The sequence below is a fragment of the Oryctolagus cuniculus genome, chromosome 11 (assembly GCF_051225735.1).
Source record: "Oryctolagus cuniculus isolate XC-2025 breed Fujian yellow rabbit chromosome 11, ASM5122573v1, whole genome shotgun sequence".
Classification (NCBI taxonomy): Eukaryota; Metazoa; Chordata; class Mammalia; order Lagomorpha; family Leporidae; genus Oryctolagus; species Oryctolagus cuniculus.
Genome location: NC_142877.1, coordinates 99,727,479 through 99,745,750, shown reverse-complemented (window position 1 = coordinate 99,745,750; position 18,272 = coordinate 99,727,479). Strand labels below are relative to the sequence as shown.

At 40.0% G+C, this 18,272-nt stretch overlaps 1 protein-coding gene across 4 annotated transcripts in view; it reads right to left on the bottom strand.

Annotated features, from left to right (window-relative positions):
- The window catches only part of NEDD1 (NEDD1 gamma-tubulin ring complex targeting factor), a 43,126-nt gene extending 29,478 nt beyond the window's left edge, over nt 1-13,648 (bottom strand). For all 4 annotated transcript variants that reach the window (XR_016216955.1, XR_016216954.1, XM_008256929.5 and 1 more), the window contains exons 1-5: nt 13,533-13,648; nt 11,230-11,373; nt 7,919-8,013; nt 3,379-3,495; nt 104-244 (exon numbers count right to left, since the gene is read on the bottom strand). Coding sequence is in view for 2 of the 4 variants with exons in the window: in XM_008256929.5 (XP_008255151.3) it covers nt 104-244; nt 3,379-3,495; nt 7,919-8,013; nt 11,230-11,365 (489 nt within the window). In the remaining 2 variants the exon portion in view is untranslated. The remainder of the gene's footprint in view (nt 1-103; nt 245-3,378; nt 3,496-7,918; nt 8,014-11,229; nt 11,374-13,532) is intronic.
- Nucleotides 13,649-18,272: the final 4,624 nt, after the last annotated feature.

The window sequence follows — 18,272 nt, the reverse complement described above, 5'->3', positions numbered from 1 at the left end:
GAAAATGCAAATTTAAAATATCTAAAAATTAAATTCATTGATGTCTGCTAAGATTATTCAAAATCTTTCTTATCAACTTTATTTTGAATAAACCATACCATACCTGGTTACTACCATGGCCAAAAGGTGTACTAGATATATTAGTGGTTACACTGTGCAAAATGATTTCACCACTTAGTGATCCAGAAGCAATGTAGCAATCATTCCAATTGTATGTTACACAAGTTACTTCATCTTTATGATCCTGAAAGAAAAATAATAGTAAGTACAAGGCTCCATGACCTTTAAGAGGGCCATTTTCATGTTTTTTGTAAACACCAAATATTATGTACTTGTTGATCTAATATTTAAGATTTTCTTTAAATGCTTTAAAAATAATTAAGTGACTATGATCAACACTTATTCTTCTCAGGAAACAGATTTTTTTTTTAAATATATAACCATATTACTAGTCCAAGCACTCAAACAAGAGTATGGAAAGGTAATTTTCTAGTGTCTACCTTAAAGAACTCACTTTCATCAACAGTTATTACATGTTGCCTATTACGAAAGCCCTTACCTTTGTTCAACTGAGAGAACGGGACATTTAAATTAACATAGAATGGCAGATAAAATCCTAAGAGGTGGAGGTAAATTATCAGAGGAAAGAGAAAGAAGTATGTTCCTCTTGTGAAATGAACTGCCAGAGGAAGACATAAGCTTAACTTTTTTTTTTTTAATCTCTCAAAGAGAGATAAGAGATTACATCAGGGAAGAAGAAATCAACCATTGCAAAACGGGAGAGAGCAGAAAAGCAAGTGAGCAAGAAATGTTAGAGAGAAAACAGCAGCTGCTTCCATTTGATGAATACCAACTAGTGCCATTCTACAGATGAGATACACCAGGCACAGCAACTCATGCAAGCTCACACAGCTGCTAAGAGATACAGCCAGGATTCAACTCCAAGTCAAACTCTCAAGTCCGTGTTCCTCCCATGGCACCTGGCTACCACTCAAAACCAAAAGAGGATAGAGTTTGAGGAAATGAACTGCTGATTTAAACTGAGTTCACAAAGGCTGTTCTCTAGCATCAAAATAGAAGTGTCCAGCAGGAACACCTAAAAATGACCAAGGTTTAGCAGGACAGTTTTTGACAGGTTGGTGTCAAATCTTAGCAAACAGCCTAATAGGTAATATCATATCTTAACATATCTGGTTAACAGGCTGGTGTCATATCTTAGTAATGTAAACAAACAGCCTAATAGTTAATGAAATATCAAGAATAACAGCTGTGACAGTCCACTTACACTACAATTTTTTTTAAATATTCCTTCAAATATTTTCAGAGATTTCTTTCCATTTTCTTTCTTTTCGAAATCAAAGAAACAATTGCTACCATGAGGGGAAAAAAAGGTCTGATGAGATGAAAAAAGGAATAGTTGACATTTATGCATTGCTTCCATTTGGGAACTAAGAACGTGAGGTTCAGCACAATTTGTATGAGTTTGTACAGAAGCAGTGTCTGCATAATTTCATTTGCTGAAAAAATTATTCCACAAATATTTACTCCACACCTACTAAGTGTGAGAAATTGTATTAATTCACCAGCAAAAGGACTGTAGAGAAGAAATCCAAAGGTAAAAGGTAAGATTCCCACTTTCATAATTAGTCAAATACTCGCTAAATAAATTAATGATGGAACCAAGTACTCTAAGAATGTCAAATAACAAAAAACTATCCGGAGTAATTCAGAAGAAAAGATAGAAAAATGAGTATAATTTTGCCATGTAGGAATAGGATAAGTTAGATGCCTAAAATTTCTGACAATCTATGATATGATAAATATTAAAACAATGGTATGATATAGCCTCTAGCCTCTTCTCAACTCTGTAAGACATTTCCTGTTCATAGTAGTTAAGTCCCTCTAGGTAGCTTTAATTCAAGTATTTCATAATTTAAAAGACTATACAAGAAACAACATCTGGGTTTGTATCTTTGCCATTATACTGGTTTAACATCTCTGACTCAGTTTGTTGCATACAAGAATACTACTACCTTGCTTTGTAGTACAATAGATGATATTTCAAACAACCAAAGTTAACTGTTCTCTCTAGTAACAATTTTTAATTACTCTTTTTTACCACAGCAGAAACTTTAGAGTCAAGATGCTTAAAGTTTAGCTAAACCTGAAATAATGAACCTACAAAGATAATATTTAAACAGCAAGTACAGGGATTATATTTCAACTTAGCTAAGAGAAAACCATCCTCCAATTTTCCCCTTCTCCAGTAAGAATTAACTCACTGATATTAAGATATAAAAAAGATGACATCTGGTATCTGCTAAAAACAATCTGAAGGTAGCAGGATTAGAGAGTAGGTGAGGACCCTGATAAAACCAATGCTGGCCATGAGCAGATTATTGCTGACATCAGATGATGAGTACAAGACGCTAGATTGACAGTGCTCGGGAATGTCCAGTCCACAAGTCCTAACAGGCCTGCAGAATCAATTGGTTTAGCCCTGCCAATGCAACCACATGTGGGACTCAAAATTTGGTAAGTCGATAGCAGGCTAATTTTTAAGTTGATAATTTTGTATGCCTATGATTTATGTTATAAATATCCAAATGGCCCTTGGCAGAAAAAATGTTCTCCACCACTGGGTTAAAGGAAGTTCTATCTCCATGTATGTATATGAATACATATAAATATGTTTAAAATGTATCATATTAAACTTTTTTAAAGGACAGAAATCAAAAGTAATTTTAAGATCAACCTCTAAATACTAAAAGGACACAAACAGTGAAAAGTAAAATTAAAAAAAAAAAACTTAACCAGAGACTTTCCTGTGATGAACATTTTCTAAAACTGCAAAAGCTATTTAAAGAAACATTAATTTAGAACAGTAGTTATTTTAGAAAATAATTAATTATACCAAGTTGAAAACAAAATACAAGTTGAAACAAAAATATCAAAAACAGTGGCTAAATACACCGTAGAACAAAGAAGCCAAACCCCTAATGTTGATTAGTGAATTTAATACTATCACCCCAAACCACTTTCATTTTCCCAAAGCGCCATAAAAAAATCTCTGATGACAACAAATCACACCTCAGAAAAAAAAAATGAAGTGATTCATACAGATAAGAACAGAACTAAATGGAAAACAAGGGAAACATTTTAAACACAGACAATGTGCATTAATAATATACAGAAAAGAAAAATTAAGACAAATCATTTTGGCAAGACGGCATCTTGATTTTTTCCCAAGCAAATCTGATGGCAATTTTGAAACATCCTATTTTTATCATAAAAGCTCAAAATTGTAAGTTTGGTATATTCTAAATATACCGCAAGTTACTCATTTCTATAAAGATTAAAACAAAACAAATGGCTTACCTTAAGAGATCGATGAACTCTTTTTGACTTTAAATCCCAAATATTAACAGTGTTATTGAGGCCTCCACTTACCAAATACATAGATGTAGAATTTAAACTGACACATGTCTGCTTTTGCTATTTAGAAGGAGGAAAAAAAAAAGGTTATCTTAATTTAACAGAGCCCAGAGCTATTAAGTCTCATCTAACACTTAGTATGCACATAATGAATATGTTGAATTAAATGCTGTAAACACGGTAATGCTTATACCAAAGATCTACCCGTCATCTTCCACAGGAATCCAACAGCTTGTCAGGGGATCAAACTGGCTTCAAGAAAATAAAATAAAGTAGTGCTCTTCTACCAGCGAGTCTTGGCCTCCCATCAGAACTGACTTACTCCTCTATCTCCCCTTGATAAAACCTGTACTTGCATCTCCAAAGAGTAGCTTCAATTAAAATCAATCCCCAATAGGGAGACTTCCAAGAATCTCTACTTTAGATTCTGCATTTTATGGATGAAGAAAGTTTTGTAAACAGGACAAGATACTTGCTCTAAGTCTCTCAGCAAATTTCCTCTAAGGAATCCAAGCTGCAAATATGAAGAAATCAAAACCTGACCTCACATTCTTCCTCATCCCTATAAAGATATCACTCATCCAATTTCTTAACATAAAAATCCTAAATAACCCTTGGGTCCTTTCTCTCCCTCTCCCCAACCAAACAGTAAGTTCTATCAACTCCAACCCTAAAATAAATCCTACACAGGCCCCTTATCTATAGCTGCTCATGGCATAAATTTAAACCTTGCAGAACCATGACAACAGCTTCCTATTTTGTTTCCACTCCAATTTTTCCTACCTTCCACCTTCCATTTTTAGTGTGAACTTTAAGAACTGCAAATCAGATGTCTCTCCCATCTTTAAACATCTTCATCGGCTTCCAATCACACCTAAACTCCGAAGACATTAACTTGGCTTTCAAAGCCCTGTAAACTAGGCCACACCTTCCTCATCCCTTACCACTTCCCTCCTCGTCCATTAGTTCTCTAGCTGTACTGACCTCCCACTCTGTAAACATAACAATATTGTATTTGCCTTTAGGCTTCTACACTGCTATTTCCCCCGCCTGGAAAGCTAACCCCCCTGAACCTTGGCTGGATGGTTTTTTCCAGGTAACAGATAGCAACTTGAATGCTACATCTTCAGGAAACTTCCCTTGGCCACTCAATGTAACTGCCTATTGCAATATTTTATTTTAGTTCTCTGCACAACCTGCCAACATTTGGATATTTTTGTTCAGAGTTTATTATTTGTCTCCTACCAGAATGTCAGCTTCATTAAAAAGAAGACCATATCCATGTTCAGTAAATATTTATAGAATAAATGGTAACCCAGAGGTTGCCAAGTTCTTACAATGAGTATCTTCAAGTGTGACCTATCTGGTGGTGCCATATGTAACCAGAATACAATACTGCATTTTTTTTCCCATTTGATATACTATGAAGTTATATTAATTATTAACCTTGGCTGAATAACATGAAAAAAAAAAAGAAATGAAGGTCAAAGGGGACACTTTATGACTTTGTTAAAGTTAAAAGGCAAGCTATATAGGTTTAGGAAAGTCCCCCTCTGAGCCTGTGTTTCCACCGCTGACAGGTGAAGACTAGATCTACTGTTCTTATGCTTTTGAAAGGGTACAGATGCCCCACCTCCTCTCCATGCACTACCCAAGGTTTCTTTTAGTTCTTGACTAATTGTATCAAATAGCACATACAAAAATAGCAAGATGCATGTTACATCAACATTTCAGTATAGTTATGTGATTCTCTTTCAGGTACCAATCTAGGAATTGACTTTGGTACAAAGAGTTTAGTAAAATATAGCACTTGATTGCAAATCAGAATAGTTTATTACAATGTATCAAAACAGCATTTAAATAAAACAGACAAAATTGACATCCCAACTACCACTATTCTTAAGGGGACAAAACAAAACCTCTATTTACAACTGGCTTACACCGGTGACAGGAGATCCTTTTATAGTATTGTATTATTAATGCAGCTAATGATCTTAAATAATTAATAGAAATTGTGGGGTTATTACAGGAACCCTGCATACCCATGACATATGGCAATAGGTGCAATTTTTAAAATCTAAAAACAAGTCAAATTCATAGGTCATTTAGAAGCCTATCAAACACATTATAAAACTAGTAATACCAATCTGTCCACTTTAAAGAGGTAAAATACAAAACCAAAGAAAATAAACATGAATATAAAGTTCCACTTTAATAAAAGTAATTTCAAAATAAATACTATCAAATTTTATTTTCCCAAGTAGGAAAGATCACAGAACTCAAATGGCACCAGTAATAAGACTTGGATCCTGAAAAGAATAAGTTATTAACACACTAATAAACTATGAGAAATTACTAATAAGACCTAAAGAACTAAAGTCTACAAATTTTTTTTAAAAATTTATTTTTATTTGAGAGAGAGAGAGAGAGCAAGCTCCTATCTCTTGGTTTCCTCCACCAAATGCCTGCAACAGCAAGGACAGGCCTGGACAGAAGATGAAAGTCAGGATCCAATAATCCCATGTGGGTGGCCCAATTACTTGAGCCATCACTATTTCCTCCTGGGTCTGCGTTAGCAGGAAATTAAAATCTGGATTCAGGGCCAGGAATCAAACCCAAGTATTCCAATATGGGATAGCCAGCTAAATCAGCATCTTAATCACTAAGCTAAATTTCCCACCCCTGCAAAACATTTTTCTAAGTAAATTAGATTAAAAATTAGAACTACAATTATCTAACTTTTATCCACCTGCATAATGATGTGATTTCTTAACTGTGGAGAAAAGGGCTAAGAATTATAACTAACTTGGAATACTCACAAAACTCTTAGAATTGTCTCACTTGTGGATATCAACCGTTAACTTCATATTAAAAAAAGAAAAGAGGCCCCCAACACCAATTCACTGATTCTAACCCATAACACATAAAACTAGTGCATATAATGTATTGTGGGGGAGGTGGATGTCAAAATTGTTTTGGTATTGATCAAATGGTTTTTGAACCTCACTGACAGAATCTAAAGATCTGAAGATAACCAAGATACTTTCTCTGCTCCCAGAGTTGTCTTTTATCTACCAAAAACATTCTCTGTGTCACTGTTACCTAACTTAGTTTGAATAGTCAGAGCCATTTCTCTCTTCAGCATTTATTTTGACCTAGCCTCCAACATCTGTGGGTTGAACTCAAGTTCAATCACAAGCAATATCTTTAGAAGAGGAGTGATAAAAATCAAAAGTCTTCTTTAAATTAGTTGAGCTGATACTCTATCGTCCTACTGCTTTCCTTCTAATTGGGCTATTTTACCTATCCCAGCTGTAAAATTATGGCAATTCATAATGATGTAGTACCTGCTATAAAATTTTTAAACTTAAAAAACAAGCTACCAATTATTTCTACCTTTTTATTTATACCTCATCCTATTTTAAAAAGAAACAGCTGTAAGGAGTGCGTGTGACTGGAAATGAGGATGCCAGAGTTATCTTCAATCAGAGGGATTAACCTATAAAATGATAAGGAGGGGCTGGCAGTATGGCAAGGTTAAGCATCTGCCTGCAGGGTTGGCACCACATATAGGCACCGGTTCAAGTCCTAGCTGCTCCACTTCCTATCCTGCTGATGGCCTGGGAAAGCAATAGAAGATGGCTCAAGGGCTTGAGCCCCTGTATCCACATGGGAGACCTGGAAGAAGCTCCTGTTCCTGGCTTCAGATCAGCACAGTTCCAGCCACTGATGCCATTTGGGGAGTGAACCAGCGGACGGAAGACCTCTTTCCCTGCCTCTCCCTCTCTGTAACTCTGCCTCAAGAAAATGAATAAATTTATATATATATATATATATATATATATGGAAACAAAATGCACTGAAGTGCTTCCTGTGAATGTTAAGGGACAAAGCTCATTTCAACAAAGCCCTCTGTGTTCAAGGAGGTCTTAGGGAGGCCCATCAGTACCAGGTGAACAGACTTTGAGGAAGATGGCTGCCATCAGGTAGAGGTCTTTTGCTGGTGGTCCAAAACTCAAGGTTAGTCAAGAGAGAGCTACGTTAGGTTTCATATGGTCAGGTCAATCTATTAAACTAGGGAGGTAGTTGACTTAGCCATTAAAACATCAGATGAGATGCCCACATTCCACATCAGAATGCCTGAGTTGGATTCCTGCCTCCAGCTCTGGATTCCATCTTCCACCAAAGCAGACCCTCAGAAGCAGCTCAAGTGACTGAGTCCCTGCTTCCCATGTGGGAGACTTGGACTGTGTCCCTAGCTCTGGCTCCAGCTTTGGCCTAGCCCAGCCCTGGCCATTGCAGGTATCTGGAGAGTGAACAAACAGATGGGAGTTTTGTCTGCCAGTCTTGCTACCTCTCAAATTAAAAAAGAAAGATAAAGAATGAGCTTTTAAACACCTTTACAGTTACTTGTAAGCAGCATAATCAATAAGCAATTGCCACTCAAGCAGGGTAAAAAATTTTTAAGAAATAAATCACTTACCCCTTCAGCAAGTTCTAGAAGTGGAACAGGTTTACATTTGCAACTTGAAACAACAATTTTGTCACCACTGGAAGATGCTGTCACTAGGAAGTTATCTAAATGAAGAGTTATGGAGTATCAAACAATCCATGAGCACCTTCAACAGCATTAGACTAGCATTATAAGGAGGCAGTCACACAAGCAAACACACTTAGAGGGTGAGCAAATGATAACAGCTTATACACTAACTTTCAAAAATAGCTCAGGTTACTAATTACTTAGCTAATTCTCTTTACTAATATTTCAGGGAAGAACTTGCCCTTTCTGGCTGCACTAGCACTTGAAAGCTATTTAACCCATGTGAAATACTACTCCATTTTCACAGTAGGTTAGAAGGTCTAATTTTATCTTTCAAGAATGAGAGCATGATAAAAGCAGCATCAGCAAATATAAATCGGTCTTTTCATCTACAAAAAAACACATTATTTATTAACCCAATGCTTGGTACCAATTTAGAGGGACACTAGTCTCTTTTTCAAGAAATAAAGCCTGGTATTTTCTCAGGACTGGAACTTTTGTGATAGAATGTTTCAATCTTAAATGTATTAAGAAGGAATATTATAGTAACTCTAGCAAATACAAACAACTATGTTATGCAAGAGTTTTATTTTAACCTTATTCGAAATTAAAATAAGATTTAATTTAAAATTATATTTACCATATTTTACTTTTGGCTGATTTGCAAAAACATCCAGGTATTTTGTGAATACGTCACAAATTGTAATTTTATTGATACATTATTCAAATTTGTTTTCACTTAGGTATTACAATATCTGGGTGAAAATCTTTCCTTGGCTTCTGCTTAGCACTACTCTTCAGTCCTTTGAACATGTAAAAGGACTAGAAAAAGATAATGCGAGAGGGAAATCTGGTCACTTTTCAAATTTCCCTTGCAGTTTCAAAAAGAATGAGAAAGTCAGGAATATCACCTAGAGGACCAAACATGGAAAGAAAACCAACCTCCCTGGTACATCACATGAGCCCTATCCTTGTAACATGCAAGCTTCAAGGACCCCACACTGCAGTCTGGGAACTCTGCTCTTTAGTAACAAATCTTGATGAAGGGATCAAACCTCACCAGGAATAACAAGGCTATGTGAAAGCAGCTAAGTGAAACAGGCCAGACCCAGAAAGAAAAACAGCACGTATTTTCTCTTATTTGTGGAATTTAATACCTACAGAGCACAAAAATTGTGTGGATGTCATATAATCTGGTATCTAGTTACAAAAATTACTTCACTGAATCATACCACGTAAATGACAATATATTCTTTATTCCCCACATTAAAAAAAATGAAGAGGGGGGGAATAGTGAGAACTCTCAGGGTACTAGTAATGTTTTATTCTGAATTGGGGTGTTGGTTGTAAGTGTGCTCAGAGGACAAAAAATTCATTTATCTGTACACTTATGTGCATTCCTTGGTGTGTATGATCTACTTCAATGGACTCTTAAATTAAAAAAAATACAAAAATAAATCCAGTTTCCAAAGGTCATTCAACACTACACTATATCATATCAGGTTTGTTGACAGACCAGAAAGTTGTGTATCAGTCCCACAACTCCTAGTAACTCCTTGGAAAAATAAACTAAAAACAACAACAACAGCAACATTGGAGGGTGAACCAACGGCAAAGGAAGACCTTTCTCTCTGTCTCTCTCTCTCTCACTGTCCACTCTGCCTGTCAAAAAAAAAAAAAAAAAAAAAAAAAAAAAAAAAAAAAAAAAGATTTGCTACTTTTTTATATGGTGACAGACAAAACTAAGCTCTACACATAATAAAAATTTTAAAAGAGCAGCAATTCATACATGTGTCAATCTCATTAAAACATTTTCCCTACTATACATCTGAAGAGCCCTTCAAAAATGTAGTCACTTCACCATGAATTTGATTAATACAGCATCAATGTATTTGAACAGTAATACAAAATCAAGATATGATGAAGAGGTAAATTTCATTCAACAAGAAAATCATTTTTGTTAGACATTGCTAAGAGTAAATAGATTGGGCATGAAAACTTCTAATATTTTGTTAACGAATCAATCATACTGTAAAGCCTTGGTATTTTTTTCCTTTCATCAACACTTTGGCATTGATAAAATCAGACAAATGTTTAAAATTTTGTTTTAAGAAGTAGTGGATGAGTTTCACAAAAATAATTTCTAGCATGCCAACTAATTCAAGTACTTTTACACTAAAATACTAAATACATCTCCTCTGGGGATGATTCTGGCAGTTCTGGAGGCATTTTTTGTTGTCACGACTGGGGACCACTGGCATTGCATGACGTCCTAAACACCCTCCCACACACAGGAAAGCCCCCAAAAATGTCAACAGTGCAAGGTCCAGAAAACGCAGTAACCCCACTCCCTCATCCACTTTATCCACTGTGAAGAGCTCACCAAGACAGGAAGGGCTCAATCAAAAACAAAAAAGGCTTCAGAAAACTCAAACTAGACAATTTTACTAGCTCTGGAAAATGAAGTTATTTTTATGAGACAGAAAGAGAAATACAAAGAGTACATTGGTAAGATGGGGATGTGGGACAATTTTTTTTATCTCCTCCCCATCTGGCTTCTGCCTGTGAGTTCTGTCTTTAATTTCCAGATTAGATCCACAAAAATCTAAATGTAGTTGCAAAAGTCATTCCAAAACCTTTTGGAATTTTTTCCACCATTACCTACCTACTTCATTTGGTTCAGTAACAAAATGCTGCTCTAAGATTAGAATCTAGTAGCTACCATAGTGTTTAAAATAGCAGTTTTTTTTTTAATGAAAGATTGCAACTAAATTTTTAGAAAAGGAAGTCAACAGAGAAAATGAGTGTATATGATGTATTATTTAAACTACTTTATTTTGATAGCAATGTGAAATATATCTCTATCATGGGTCACATACAAAAGTTTCAGTGATGCTGTTTAACCAAACAAAAAAATAGTTATATTTTTAAAGGGGGGTTGGGGAGCATGTTTTGGGATGCCTCCATGCCTCTATTCCTTATCAGAGTAGTGGGTTTCAAGTACTATCTCTACTCCCAATTCCAACTTCTAGCTAATACAAACCCTGGGAAGCAGCAGGTGATGGTTCAAGCAGTCAAATCCCTCCCTGCCACTCACATGGAAGACTTGGCTCGATTTCCCAGTTCCTAGCTTCAGTCCGGCCCAACCCTAGCTATTGAGGACATTCAGGGAGTGAATCAGCAAATGAGAGTGCTGACACGTTCTCTGTCTCTGCCTCACATCAATCAATTAACTAAAAATGTTTAAAGGATACTATTGCTGCTCCAACACAATGAACTGATTCCATGTGGCGATGTGTGTGGATTGAATTTATCCACCAATGTCATAGATGAAGCATCCCATATTTTAATATCATCTCCTGATGAAGCAAACCTGAGGTTTTCCTGCATGACTGCACCTATAAAAGTTTAAAACAATATGTATTTTTAAAACAAAGGCCAAAGAAGGGAGGGCGGGTGTAAGTGAAGCAACACAGTTGAAAATACATGGTTCTACTTGTTCACTTTTTTTTCCCAAACAGTGTACTCTCCATAAAGTGATTGGGATGAACCTCCTAAAACATTAAGCAGATCGCATTCTCCTAGCAATGGTTCCCAATAGCAATCATAATGAAATCCAACCTATTTACGCTGCCTTGTAACCTGGCCTCACGTGACCCTGCCACCTCTCTTCCACAGGGCCAGCAGGATCGGGACACATTGGCCTTCCATCTCAAGTAACAAGGCAAGGTCTTTCCCACCTCAGTGTTTTTTCAGTCGCTGTCCTCTGCCCCAGAAGTCTTTCCCGATATCCCATGGTCCTCTCCTTCTCATCAAACAGGTCTCAGCTAAATGCATCTGCCTCCAATAGGCCTTTCCTGACCCTTACCAGTGTCCCAATATCCCATTATCCAATTCCATTTTTCACGGCAATTGCTACTATCTGAAATTTTTCTTGTTCTCATGGGAAAGTCTGCCTCCCATATCACAGTCTTGAAGCACTCTGGGCACACAGTAGGTACTCAACAAGTAACTGTTACTAAAAAATTTCCTAACCTTTTTAAAAATCATAAAGCAGTATTCTTGCAGGTCAAAATTCAATCACCCAATCACCTGGGTTTTTCCAAAAACAACACTAAAATTAGCAATTCAGCCCCAGGACATGCCACTAAGTTCCTATGACAGTACTTGGTCTACAATGCCCTCCCATCATTCTTACACAAAACAAGGTCTAGAAGGAGACTTTACAGAAGCTGCTCAGGGCGGGCATTTTAAAGAGCAGCAAGTGATAACAGATGACAGGTTAGGGAAAGAAAAGCTCAAAAAAACATGTTAGGAAGGGAAAGAGCATATGCACACCTTCCTAGTATGGCCAGTTCAAATGTAGCACCCAGCACTGCTGATGTCACGGACTAGTCCCCAAGTCAAGAGAGCACCGCATTTGTGTCCAGTATACTCCGTATCAGAGGACAAATTAAAGGCATAATAAACTATAGGAACTTTTCATTCCCAAGAGGAAAAGAAATTAATATGCTTGTAAAAGAGCTAAAACTTTTAAACAGAAAATATAGCCACTGCGCTTCACGATGCTCCACTCGTGGAATACACAGTGCTGCTAAAGGCTATTGAAGTCACCTGTTGAACTCACACCTGTTAAACGCACTGCAAAACCACTGAAGTCACTTGTAACACGGACACAGGGTTTGGATCCGCTGCCTGAACTGCGTGCCTGCGCCCTGTTGGTTTCCTAGTAAAGAACAATGAAGCGCTGGAAAGATGATCTCTCTGCTCAGTGAACACACACGCGAGGCACGTCTGCTATAATCTTACAACGTGCCTGCGGGGTGCAGTGGGGTGCAGTGAGCCCATCAGTGAAGCCGGAGTTCAGAACAACTAGGTCTAAACGGCCTGCCCCAACTGAGGTGTCGGTAACTTTGGCCGAGTCGTCTAATGCGTTTGCTTAAACCCAGAGCGGCGGCGAAGGGACCGTCTGCCCGCCTCTGTCTGACTTCTGAGAACTGAACACATCCGAGGGAGGGGCGTGGATGACATCAGTCCCCCAAAGAGGGTGTCCTGGAAAGCGAGCTGTCAGCCTGGCCCACGCCACTCTCCGATTTCACTCGGCTGACATCAAAGTTCTGCAAGTTGTATGCACTAGGGATGCAATTCACTCGCAGAAATGCGCAACAGGGTGGCCTTGTCAAAACCTTTCGGGTGCCTGCCCAGAGTCGTACGCGATGTTTACAAAAGCGAAGAGGGACTTGTCGGGCAAGAGAGAAACTTTTCGGAGGCAGCACGGCCCCCGCGGCCGCCGCCGGCCTCTCCCAGCTAGCCCGGGCCGAGCCCACGCAGACGGAGGGGCGCGACCACGGCCCTCGGCTCCCGGGACACTTCCGCACCCAACGCGCTGCCGCGCCCCTGCCCGGCAACCGCCCGGAGCTCCGGGCCCGCCGGGGCGCACCGAGCGCAGGGACCTCCGGCCTGCTCCCTGAGGCGACCAGAAGGCGGCCGGGTGTCAGGAGCGTGCACGGGCCGGGCGGGCAGCGGCCCTCGGATCCCGGGCCCTCTGCAACCTCACCTCTCCGTGGCGGGACAACAGGGGATCGCACAGCTCAGCCCGCTCTGCGCCGGGCTTCCGGCTCCCGCCTGGACTGTTAAACTTCGGCGGCCGGAAGTCCCGCCCCGAGTGACGTCACGACCCGAGACGCAGCCCAGAGCCGCGACTGCTCTGGGCGGCGGGGCAGCACCTGTGGCTGGGGCTAGTGCAGTGGCAACGCTGGGTCTTGGCCAGGGAAGTTTTCTCAGGGCCTGGATGGGAATTGCGGGCCGGGCAGCGACGGCGCCGTGGCCGTGGACAACTGCTCCTCCGTCATTGTTTTGTTTGCTGGCTGCCGACTGTGCGCCAGGCGCGGTGCTAGGCTCGGTCCTGGGATGGGTATAGCCTGCGCAGACCCGGGTGCAGTGGACGCTGGTGGTCCCCGGCCTTCCGGAGTTTACAGTTCTGTGTAGCTGGCTGCCATCAATAAATAATTACATACTTGAATGAAAAGCGAAGTGGAAATCGTCCCCAAGAAAGGCACAAGATGTGTGAACGATAAAGGAAATTAACATGGATATAGGTTTAGGAAAGAATTCCTTGAGGAAGCAGCCATGGAGAGCAAATAATACCACTTGCAACTTAAAAACCAGAAATGTCCTCCTGCTAAGAACCCAAAGAGTAAGTGCCCGAGGTGAACTGACTTCAGAACTCCAGATCTTTTCTTGTGCATCACGCTAACCAAGCACCATCTGATTGGATTTTCATTTAAAGGGGATGCTTCTTAGGGCCCAAAAGGGGATTGCTGAACTATAGACTCATATCCCTCATGCACAGAGACAAAAATTGTGTACACATATATATGCAAATTAAATCCAATGAGTCATAAAAAAGTTATACATCATGAACTGGTGAAATTTATAACAGAAATGCAAGGTTGGTTTAACATTCAAATATCAACTGATATAAGTCACCATGTTAAAAAATAGAGAAAACTCATAATTATGTCAATTATTGAAGCAAAAGCATTTGCCATAATTCAACCTAGATTCCTGATGAAGAACCCACAGCTAACAAGGGGAACTTTGAAGGAAACATCTTCAGCTGGTTCAGGGTTATCCATGCAAAGTCCAAAGATAGCACCCTAACGGTGAAGACTGAATGATTTTCTCTAACATCCTGAGCAATGCAAGAATTCCCAGTCTCACTACAACTACTTAACATTCTTCAGAGGCTCTGGGCAACGCAACAAGACAAGAAGAAAAAGGAGGAGACGGAGGAGCAGGAAAATCAGACGAAAATAAAAAGCATACAGAATGGAAATGAAGAAGTAAAACTTGTTATTTGCAGAAAATATGACAGTGCACAGGGAAGTCCTAAGAAATCTAGAAGGAAAGCTCCTAAAGATATTTTTAAAAGTTTAGCTTGGCCTATTCAAGGTTAATATGCAAAAATAGAAGAGTAGTTGTATATGCAAGGGTACTTCAGAAAGTTCATGGAAAAATGAAATTTATTTTGGTGAAAAAATTGAAATCAATTCATATTTCCGTAATATTTTCCACAAACTTTTTGAAAACACTTCTTAATGAGCAATTGGAAAACAAAAATTACAATTTCATTTATAGCACTGTCCAAACATAAGTCACATAAATTTGATAAAATGCATATAATAATTTTACATTTAAAACTATAAAACCTGAGTGGAGTTAAATATAGAGAACCTAATATAGAGAAAACAGTATCTTTTCATGAATTATTAGATTCAATGTTATTAGAATGTCTTGTTTCTCCAACTTAATCGTATATTCAACTTAACCTTAACCCTCACAAAATTCTAGTAAGCACCATTTTTTAATACAAAATGACATACTGACTCAATGATTTATATTGAAATATGAGTGCCCTAACCAAAATAATTTTATTTTTTAATATTTATTTATTTGCAAGGCAGAGCTACAGAGAAAGAGACAGAGATAAAAAGGTCTTTCATCCGCTGGTTCACTTCCTAAATGGCCACAATGGCCAGAGCTGGGCCTATCAGAAGCCAGGAGCCAGGAGCGTCTTCCAGGTCTCCCAAGTAGGTGCAGGAGCCCAAGCCACCTTCTACGTCTTTCCCAGGCCAAAGCAGAGAGCTGGATTGGAAGAGGAGCAGCCAGGACCCGAACTGACGCCCATATGGTATGCCAGTACCGCAGATGGAGGCTTAGCCCTCTATGCCACAGCTCCAGCTGCCAAAACAATTTTAAAATAAAGGATCAGGTCAGAACCTAAATTTGATATAAATCGAGATATAAGGCTAATTAATTGACAGACACAGGAAGTGGGTAGCATTTCTCTTGGTAGAGGAGGGATGGGCTACACAAAGAGTCAACAATTAATAGTGATAAGAAGGCTCTTGATCATTAATTGTGATTTCAAGATTGCTTTAATTCATCTCTCAAAATTCATAGAATGATATATTCTAAATGAGGCAATTTATCGGGGCTGGCAGTGTGGCACAGTGGGTTATACTGCTGCCTGTGACATCATCTGCTGCTTTCCCAGGTGTATTAGCAGGGAACTGGACCAGAGGCAGAACAGCCAAGACTTGAACCTGTTCTCTGATATAAGATGCCATCATCACAAGCAGTGGCTTAACCAACTGTGCCACAATGCCGGCCCCCTGACCATGAATCATTTCTGTGTTGAGAAACTTTGGAGTCTGTGGGGAGCAACTGGGAGCAACTCAGACTAGACTAAGTTACTGGAATTAAGACTTATTCTATGCATCTGCTTTCCCACAATATGACGCTGAGAAGGGAAACAGCTTCTACACAGCTGCCTCCAGTTCAACCAATAAACTGTGGGACCTGCTCCTGATGGAGGAGAGCAGCGTGCTCGGCGTGTGGGTAGCAGAGTTGGGATTGGTGGAGGAGGACTATAAAGGAGGAGAGAGACGGCATGCACCAGGAACATCTAAGGGGAACATCTAAGGGGAACACCTGTGCAGCCCCCGAGAGAGCCGGCCGGCGGTGTGCCGCTCCCCCGCGGAAGTGGGGAAAGTGGCCAGGGGGAACCGCCCTTCCACGGAGGTGGAAGGGACAGTAGCCAACCCGGGAAGAACCAGCAGCAAACCCGGGGAGGGCCGAGCAGATGAAAGAACAGCGCAGGGTCCTGTGTCGTTCCTCCACGAAGAGGGGGAGCGACATAATGGTGCCGTGACTCGGATATGAAGCCTAGGCAGGGCTTAGTGTCATTCCTCCACGAAGAGGGGAAGCGACAGGAGTCTTCTTTTCTTCCATGTTTTTCATAACAACGACAGGATTTACAAATAGAAGGTGGCCTCTGTATTTCTGAGCAAAGACAATGACTACCCTAAAGTTATATATTATCATTCAAATGTCAGGGGAGAATACAAACATTTCAAACACGCCAAGCTTCAACAAATCTACCTCGTATGCACCTGTAGAAGCTGCTTGATGAGATAATCCACCCAAACAAGTGCTTAAACCAGAAGGGTGGAAGGCAGGCCTCTAGCTAGAGAAGGGTAAAGAGAATCCCTTCAATGATGGTGCAAGAAAAATCCCAGCATGGCAGATAAGCACCGAGCCTAAAGAGACATCAGTCTTGGAAGTAAATCAGAAGACTCCAGGGGAGTTTCTGTCAAGAAGACTAGACAGCACAGATGTCCGTGCGCACATACACACACATGCACACACAAAATCTTATATGTTTCATTGTATTGAGAAGAGATTTAGAGAACTGGAGGAGAAGAAGTTAGGGACTTAATTCATGACCAAATTCATGGAAAACTAGAAAACTAAGCAACTAACCAAACAACAAAAACAATACTAGGTGCAATGGTTTAATAGTAGTTTGGATGTTGAATATTTCTCTAAGGCTTGTTCCCTAAGGTGGCATTACTGGGAGGTAGTGGGTCATTTAGAAGGATTCATTTAGAGGTGGGGCCTAGTGGGAGATCCTTAGATGTGCTTTCAAAAGGTAGTTTCCTTGAATGGTTTGTTATAAAACCCTGAATTTGGTTCCAACCTCTCTCTGTGTGCTTCCTGGCTGGCCATATGATCTGATCTTTCCTCTACACGCTCTGACATCTGCCATGGTCCCCACCTGTGCATTGTCATTTGGACTTCAAACTCCAAAACTGCTAGCTAAATAACCTTTCTATGCATCATAATAGCCTGCCTCAATTACTTCATTATAGTAATCAAAAGCTGTCTAATGCATTAGGGAAACGAAGTTGAGCAAGAAAGAAAAAAATGGTAATAGAATCCATAATATTCCATATAATCTGCTATATACAATATTGACATAGTCATAAGGTAGTGAAAATGGGATATTAGTTTAACCAAAATGATGATACAGCCCTGTGGGGTTGACAGGGAGATGGAATGTGTGAAAATGAGGAAGGGTGCCTGGAAAGCCAATTTCCCATTTTCTTTTCTTTTTTTTTTTTTTTTTTGACAGGCAGAGTGGACAGTGAGAGAGAGAGACAGAGAGAAAGGTCTTCCTTTGCCGTTGGTTCACCCTCCAATGGCCGCCGCGGATGGCGCGCTGTGGCCGGCGCACCGCGCTGATCCGATGGCAGGAGCCAGGAGCCAGGTGCTTTTCCTGGTCTCCCATGGGGTGCAGGGCCCAAGCACCTGGGCCATCCTCCACTGCACTCCCTGGACACAGCAGAGGGCTGGCCTGGAAGAGGGGCAACCGGGACAGAATCCGGCGCCCCGACCGGGACTAGAACCCGGTGTGCCGGCGCCGCTAGGCGGAGGATTAGCCTAGTGAGCC